Source organism: Belonocnema kinseyi, chromosome 5, assembly GCF_010883055.1.
Source record: "Belonocnema kinseyi isolate 2016_QV_RU_SX_M_011 chromosome 5, B_treatae_v1, whole genome shotgun sequence".
NCBI classification, from domain to species: Eukaryota; Metazoa; Arthropoda; class Insecta; order Hymenoptera; family Cynipidae; genus Belonocnema; species Belonocnema kinseyi.
In genome coordinates this window covers 117,596,540-117,605,768 of record NC_046661.1, presented here as the reverse complement: position 1 = coordinate 117,605,768, position 9,229 = coordinate 117,596,540, and the positions used below count along the sequence as shown (strand labels likewise).

The 9,229-nt window shown below is 29.2% G+C and overlaps 1 protein-coding gene across 1 annotated transcript; it reads right to left on the bottom strand.

The window, feature by feature from the left end:
• Positions 1 to 753: 753 nt before the first annotated feature.
• LOC117173854 (toll-like receptor 3) lies at positions 754 to 8,976 on the bottom strand. Its single transcript, XM_033362501.1, has 4 exons — positions 8,860 to 8,976; positions 7,316 to 8,746; positions 4,281 to 4,338; positions 754 to 3,579 (listed from the first exon to the last, which is right to left on the bottom strand). Exons 2-4 carry the CDS (start codon positions 8,734 to 8,736, stop codon positions 2,269 to 2,271), a joined length of 2,790 nt encoding a protein of 929 aa, XP_033218392.1. The 5' UTR covers positions 8,737 to 8,746; positions 8,860 to 8,976; the 3' UTR covers positions 754 to 2,268.
• Between the last annotated feature and the right edge of the window lie 253 nt (positions 8,977 to 9,229).

Here is a 9,229-nt window from a genome sequence, read left to right as displayed (position 1 = left end):
GGCGGAAAAATAATATATATTGTTTATACATAATTTGTTATATTATATATAAGTTTTATTTGTTTTCTACAAAAAATGTATAAAACAATTGAGAATTATACATAATACTTCACACTATACCCTTGTGTAGTTCTATCGCAAACGAACATGACTGTGAAATTAATTTTTCGTAATGGAATTTGATGCACTTCCGATACAAACATTATAACTAAAAACGACGATAGTTCATTATTTACACATAAAGCGTAAATCAAGCCATTTTTTGGTTAATTTTTCATACAATTTTTATTTGTCATTTTTGATAAATAACGACCTGAAAACATGAAATTATTAAATGAATGAAATTATGGAATTGAATGAAATGAAATTATTAAATGAATTTATTAAATGTACATTCAACATATCTTTCAAAAATAAAGTTTACTCATAAATACCGCATGTCTCTCGAAAGAAAATACAACATATTATTATTATTTATATTTTTACTTTTTCACCCGTTAATTTATCGAAAATTACCAATTAGAATTGTATGAAAAATAAACAAAAAACATTGCTCGACTTATGCTTTATGCGTGAATAATGATCTATCAATTTGAACCAATTTTTCTATCAAAAGTAAAACAAAAGATGATTTTATTGGAAAATCAAGTTCAGAATTTGTTTTTTCATTCCGAAACACTCGAAGAAAAATCATCCAATGCACAATCTAAACTTCACATCAAAATTACTAAAATATTTCTATTTCCATTTGGAAAAATAGAAATCACAGTCGCGCTTGTATAAGACAGAATTTCACCATGACATAAATGGATATGCTAATTCTAATTTTCAGTAATGATGTATCCTTATTAGGGGCTACTCTAAAGTTTTCTTTTGAACAAAGGATAAATTAAACATGACTACAGATTTGACCAGACGCCATCTGCAATTTATTCAAAATTTCAGCTACCACTAACTATTGCATAGTTTCTGCCAAATAAATTTGCTCATTTTCTCAAGTTGGAGAGGCTTTCCTATAAACAAAAAGAGATGAATAATTTGTTTCTAACTAAACAGCGCTTTTTGTGCTGAGATGAAACCTAGAAATTTATGTGTAATAATCAACCAATTGGGCCAACATTTAAAGCGCATAATTTTTTTGTTAAATGGACCAAGACCCACAAATGGAAGAAACAGAATTTTGAGATCGAAAAATAAGGAACACTCTCGTGAGTAATCATTACATGTTTATCACATTTGACAGCTTTATAATGATAAAAATTGATATATTGTGAGAATATTTTGGAAAATGATTCCAAATATATAAGGGCACGTCTGCCTGGTCTATTTGAGTTCTTATTTAATTTAAATAATGCAATTTTATTATTACACTTTGATTTTAGCTAAGGCTTCAAGGCCCTGCTCTCATTTAAATTCCAAATTAACAATTAATAAAATTGCACTACCGGAACAAAATTAAAATTGAAATGTATCAGAAAGGAGTGCCCTTATATATTTAGAACAACATACTGAGATTTCAAAACAATATTTACATTGAATAATTAGTCTTATTTTTCAGTTGTAATGATTTACTTTATGCATGTGGAAAATTTTTCGAGATACTTTTATTGTTTTTGGTTTTAAGAGGATAAGAGGACGAATAACTTCAGTTTCCTTACATTTTCCTTACGTTTTCTTTACATCAATATAAAAATTAGTTTAATATCATTATGGAAAATTATATTCGGTGTAAACTCTGTTTACTTCAATAATAAGTGATAGAGATGATAAGAAACAGAGAGAGAGAGGGCACTGATAGAGAGCAATATCAGTTTAGGTTAGGTCAATGCTAGATTTTGTGATTTTTTGGTAATAATAATTATTAAATACCTTTTGCAATTCGTGTATATTTAAAAGAATCATCTCATATTGTAATAGACCATACTATTTATTATATCTCTAAATATATTTAAAAATTATATAAATTGTTTAAACATGTAAGAAGATTCAAATCATTGATAAAACCTGATATATTTTGTAGCATATAGGTATAAGGAATATATTAATTTCTCATAAGAATTTTAATCCGTAAATTAAACTTACCAATTTTCCAATACCCTACTATCAAGCTCTAATCGTTGAAGGTATTAAATAATCAAATAATTTTGTAAGTAAACTTTACAATTTCATATATAAAAATAAATTATTTAACTGTATTTTCCACTATACTTTCCATATTATTTATACGCATTTCAAAACACTCTAACAAAAATAAAAAACCTTCATTTTTCAAACCTCAATATGCAATCTTGAAATATTAAAAGAATGCACTTCAACATCCTTGATCTGATTTCTCTTAAGGTCTAAGTATTCCAAAAACGAAGCACCGAATGTAGTCGCATCACCAATTTTTTTAAATAGATTTCCTTGCAGAAACAGACGGCGAAGACTAAAAGGTTTTTGCCATCCTTCAAAGGTGCTTAATTGGTTATCTGAGAGATGCAATTCTTCCAAAGATCTCAAATTTCCAAAGGAGTTGGTTGAAACCCTTTGAATTCCTGCATCATTTAACCATAATTCTTTTAAATTGTTCAGATCACAAAATTTATTTTCTGTTATGCCAAGTATTCTTGTATGGTCCAAAGTCAATATTTCCAAGTTGGTTAATGAGCAGAGATTAGGAACTTGTGTCAAAGGGTTGCTGCTGAGGTTTAAGCTCCGCAACCTAGTCAGCTTATTAAACGTGTTTTGGTCTAACTTGTCAATATGATTAGAGGAGAGATCCAATAGAAGAAGATTAGGAACATCATCAAAGGCATTAAGCTCAATCTCATAAATATCATTACTGCCAACCAAAAGCCTCTCCAAATTTTTGAACTTCTGCAAACACAAGCTAGCCACTCTTGGCTTATCGGTGCATCCAATTATTTCAAACAAGTTCTCATTAACACTCAGAACTTTAAGTTTTTTCACTTGTTGAATAGGGATTTTTTTCAAATTATTATGGTTTAAAAATAAATAAAACACTGATTCAGGAAGCAAGAATGTAGTGCCTTTTGATAGTTCATTTCCTGACAAGTAAAGGTGCGTAAGACTTGATGAAACAGAAAATTCAAAATTGTGCAGACCCAAATTTCTCAGATATAGATGTTTTAATTTTGGATAAATTCCTGTGATTTTTAAAAAAATGGCCTCTTTGTTTCTATCAAGGTTGAGAGTCTCCAGGTTCGGAAGATTAGGGAATGATTGAAAAAATCCATCGATGACAAGATGATTACTTTCAAGATTGATTAAACGAATATTTGGGAATTTGGTAAAAAATGCTTTGGAGATTTCTTGAATTCGATTTCCCCTAAGGTCTAGGCATTTTAATTTCGATCCTGAAACCACCTTTTCATCCAGCTTTTCCAAGTTGGAATCTATAAGTGTAAATGATTCACTGTGATTTATCTTGCAGAATTTGAGTGGGTAAAATCCATTGGTGATGTCTTCCCAATTTTCGTATTCTTGTTCAAGAGAATTTCCAAATATGAAGAGGCAGGAAAATATAATGAAGACAGTTGTTTTGAATTTAGTCATGTTTCCAATCTTGAATAAAAGTTATTGATACTGAAAGTGCTGAACTGTTCACTTGTTTTATAACAATGCGGAAGAAAATGATTCAATTATGCAATTTTACGTAAGCTATGTTTCTAAAGACATTCGTATTTGCAGTTAGAAATAGAACTGTTTAAGGAATGGTTCAAGTTCCATGAGTCTCGGGCTTCAGAAGACGATACACTTTGACTTTTGATCTAAGACCTCGTGAGGAGGGGGTTATTATCAAGGAGATATCTCAAGGATATCTATTTGATTTATAATGTGTATTGTTAGGAAAATAGGAAGTATAGCAATTTAAACTTGAAATGTTAGACAAAGCTAATTTCATAATAGGAAGGATTGATAAAATAGTTCATGTTCTTCATCATTAAAATGTATTGAAATTTTTCTTGATACAAAATTCAATACCTCAGTGTGACAATAAAATACTTTTTGATTACTTTTTACAAGTTTTCGTTTTTTGTAGTCCAGAAATTCATTCTAAAATATTTTTTAATAATTTTAGGATATCACAAAAAAGTATTTCCTATATTAATTAAAATAAATATATTTTTAATTAAGAGTCAATTTCGAATAAAAACTCTCTCTGAATTCCTAAAAAAGTTAAGGATCACTTACAATTTAACGACCATACTATAATTCACTGATTTAATTTATGGAAGAAGTTTCTTATAACAAGAACTAATTAAAGCTAAAGGTACTATGTGCAAATAGTAACTTGTTACATTTCCAGTTTCAGATTCAAGTATCTCAAAGTTCCTGCAAAAAAAGCATTCACAAATACGTAATTTTCGATTGTACTCATCACATTTTGAAGAGTATTTAATTGCAAATATTCAAAGTTGAAGAATTTCAAATTTCGAATGTTTAAAATTGGAAAATTTGCCATTTTAAATCTTTAAACTTTAAAATTTCAAAAGAAGCCTTCGAAATTACATGCCTTTAAAGTATAATTATAAAAAATTCAATGATTTGCAATTGCATATTTTCAAAATTTAAGAATTTTAAATTGTAAATATTTAAAATTGCAGAATTTCTTATTCTGAAAATTTATAATGAAAAATTATACAAATTTTAATTCTTTGCAATTAAAAATTATGTTATTTAATTGATTTACATTTATTATTTCATTAATTCAGAACATTTCAAACTTGACTTTTAATCTCAAAATAACTAAAGTTAAGAATTCGTATTTATGTTAAACTCGGTTTTTCTTAATTTTTACAATTCACAATTTAAAATTTTGGACGTTTTAGGTTTTAAAATTTGTAAACTTGATGCTTAGCATTTTAAATTTCTTCAATTTTGAAAATTAAGTATCAAAAACTCAATTTTTGATTTGAAAATTATCAAAATTTAAGAATTTTTACTTCCACATCTTTAAAATTTTATTTTTTCCAATTGTAAATCTTAAACTTGAATAATTTCTGATTAAAAATTGTAAGAATTGAAGAATTTTCAATTGAACCACCCGCGCCGGGTGCAAGAACCATCCCGAAACTCCAACATGCTTAATGTTTAATAATACATATTTAATTGCAAAATGAAGAAAATCAATAATTGTATTTTCTTGGTTTCGCCAGTAGAAAGTATATAGGTAACTTTGAAATTCAAACATCTTGCAGTGAGCGATTTGTTCAGAAATGTAGAATGAAGTTTTTTGGCACATCTTATATCGATTTTATGTAAATTTACTGAGATATTAATATTGTAAAAAAGTACTCGACGTCCACTCATGCTGTTAGCTAATGCATCGCGAGGACTACTCCGTCAGGCAGCCTTCTCAAAGATCAGATCACACTTTTATCTTTATCATACGGCAATGTTTCCAAATGTGATTGATTATCCGAATTTTCTTTACAAATCAACAATTTTTCAATTGGTATTTTTTAATACATTTTTCAAATCTTTATATTATATATATATAACTTTTGACGCTAAGCACTAGGGTGGATCGAAAATAAACAATTTCAGAAATCTCGAACAATACTATGTCTGAAAGTAGTGCATTGGAACCCCTATGAAGTGTACTGAACGTGGAATCGATCTATTTAAATCTAGGTAACGTACGCGAGAAAAATAGGCTTTAAAAATTATTTTATGCAAAATTGTAAACTTTTTTTAATTTCAATTTTTTTACATTTTTGGGGTTGCCTAGAGTCTTCTCGATTTTCCCCAGATTTTAAGATACTATTGAGCAAGAGATAATCTTGTTTGAAGGTGCCCTTATTTTAACTTTTTTTTTGCGCTCTTAAAAATAACAAAATAGCAGCTTACGAAGACCCATGTGTCATTTTTTTAAGCTCTTTTTTATTTTGCTCTTTCGATCATGGCAGTTTTTCCTATTTCTATAGGGTAAATTAGAAATACGTAGAATGAACATAGGAAGGACGTCTTTACTGCTGTGTTTTGTAACCTTCACAGACTTTCATATTGATTGTAAAAACTTTTTTTTGATATTAGTACAATTATTTATTCATTGAACATTATATCCTAATAACTTAGTAACTTCACAGTTTAATATCCAAAATTGTAATTCTTGAAATAGTAACGCTATATCCTGGCTTCCTATTATCTTATCGTAAAAATAAATATTAGAATATTAAATTTTACAAACGAGAACAAATCTTTAAGATCAATCATATTTTTTAAAAAGTCCTCAAAAATTTCTTTTAGCGATTTTTTGTATGGCTTGGAACCATTTTTTAACAGAACTCATCGTTTTTAATTTACTTTTCAAATTGATATGCAAACATCGAAAATATTCATATTACCCCAAAAGGCGTAAGATACGTAAAACGTCTAAAAGCAGCCTTTTAGGAATTTTGGTTTTTGTCCATAAAAAATAAAATAAAAACAAAAACCATATTTTAAGCATAATAACGCGACAGATATGTGGACAGAGGCCATCACAAAAACATGATTTTCAGCTTCTGTGGGTTTCTCAATCATAAATGATAAAAATGTAAAAAATGTTCCGGACAATATGGGAAAATTTGGGATTTTTAAATTTTAAAAAATTAAAAGAATTTATTTATTTAAATATTATTTATGTATTTTTTGAATAATATTACAAGGCAGTTTTGAAGATTTCTCCAGAATCACATTTTTAGATCATTATTTTAAAGACGTTTTGACAATTAACTGCGCTCAAAACTTTATCGCAAAAAATATGGTTACTTTAATTATTTCACAAAAGCCCCTACCAATTAAAAATAAAATAAATAATTATATTACAATTTTCTATCAGCCAAATTCGAAAAATAGTTTAATTTCGCTGGAATATGCTAGGCGCATGTTTAAATACATTATTTTTTAGAAAAGAGTAGAGAAAACTAATTAAGTGAAAATATATTTCTAAGAATGAAAACAATTTCAGATAATTAGATTTTAACCCATAAATGTTGAACTGGGATGGAAATAATTACAAATTTCTAGGTTTTCTTTAATAAATATTGAATTGAGAATAAATTAATTGCAAATCACTTATAGTTTTCCGGTATTGTTTTTCATACTTGACATTATTCTTGGTTGAGAACTTACCTTTCTCTCAATATCTTTACTTTATAGGAAATATTAATGATGCACCTCATAAATAAAAATCTCCAAAATTGTTAAAAATAAATGTACCTTTTATAAATAAATTATTTGTATAGAAAAACTTGAAACTATCCCACCTCACAACTAAAATTTTGCACTTCCACAAACTTCACAAAACTGCTTCCAATTTTTTTACCAAATAACATTTTGCTCGGTAATACACATTTCGTAGCACCTTCCTCTCATAGCCTTGCACTCACTTTTCACGTGAATCTTTGTATCATAGGAAAGATTTTCGGTACATCTTACACTTATCAAAGGATTATTGTGCATATAAACAACCGAAAGATGCCTTACACTTTCTAGACACAAATGAGCAAAAGCCGTAAAAAAATTCCCTCTGACATCCAATGACTTCAGACTTCCTTGTTGTCTCATCCAGAATCTATCCAAATGATGCAATCTATTATGAGAAAGATCCAATTCTTCCAAATTTATCAGGTCAATAAACGAGTCAGTTTCAATCTTGCAAATCCTGTTATTGTTCAAAATAATTTTCTTCAAAAATTCTAATTCTCTGAAGCTTCCGGTACGAAGAGTCTCAATTTTATTATAACCCAGAGAGACGGTTAAGAGTTGATTATTTGCACTTAAATCTGGAATTTTTGTCAAACAATTTCCAGTCAAATCCAATTCCTTAAGGTTTCTTAAATTATGAAAAGTCGCTGGCTTGATAGTCTCAATTTTATTATTAGCCAGATCCAAAGTCAATAAATCACGAGAATTGCTAAAAGAATCTTCCTCAATCCTCACAATTTCGTTATGAGTCACTGAAAGGTACTTCAATCTTCTTGCATTATCCAAACGTAGTGCTTTATCTTCCACACAATAACTAATGCACACAGATCTGATTCTATTATTATCCAGGAAAAGAAATTCAATATTTTCCAAAATCCCTCCTCCAAATTTACTTATGTGATTTCTTTGTAGGTGAAGATAAGTTAAACAACTGGGAACTTCCCTCGTGAAATATTCGTTTTCAATGTAGTTATCAGACAAATAAAGATGTTTCAAATTCGGAAATGCTGTTCTCAGGGAAAATTCTAAACTCCTCAGATAATTATTTCTCATGTAGAGGCTCTCTAGGCTAGGAAAACAATCACTATGAATTATGTCACGTCCGAAATCGTTGATTGGTAATTCATTTTCATCGAGAATTAAAGTTTTCAGTCTGTTGTAACTACTACCGAAGGATAGAAGATTGCAAACTGGAATCCTGTTTTTTGAGAGGTCCAGATAGAGAAGGTTTGGTAATGTATGGAAGGTTCCAGATCCAATTCTATCAATATAGTTGTTTCGAAAACTGAGACAGGATACTTCCGGACTGCTGATGATTCCTGGGTAGAGACTTCGAAGTCCAACTCGAGGGAGGAACAAACTTAGGCATCTTTCTTTTAGATCTTGACAATTTCCAGTTGGCAAAACTGGAGGATCGTCATTAGGGGAACCAATGGAATGGTAAACTCCAATCATCGGAAATGAAATTGAAGAGTAAAATGCATTGATTATGGTGACTTTTAACAGAAGGATGAATACCAGTTGGGCTGGTAATCCCATTTTTGGACACCTTGAAATATAAACAAAGTAAAATATGCAATTAAATTTTTAATTAATTAGAATTTGAAAAGTTGGATAGAGAGGGAGAGAGGGAGAGAGAAGGTGTTTTTTAAAATTACTTACTTTAATGGTACCGGTGTCTTTCTTACTGGAGGTTACAAAGACTTGTGGGACAAATCAGATTCCCACTTTGCTTATATAGTCTGATTGATAAACTAGGTTTTTTTAGACCATATAGTCCCAATGCCGACTACGTAATTAACGCAGTAGTGATTTATCTCAAGTGCCGAAGCGTGTGGGGATTCGCACATTTTGCATTGTTTAGATTAGATCATGCATTCTATTTTAGGGAATAGGATATTTTTCCGGTTTTCTGGGTATTTTACATATGCTGTAGAAAACATGGTTTCCGAAAATAAATATCATCACATAAAATTAGTCTGACTGTTTTCTAGACTATGTAGAACATTTCTGTTGAAAAGGCAATATGCCC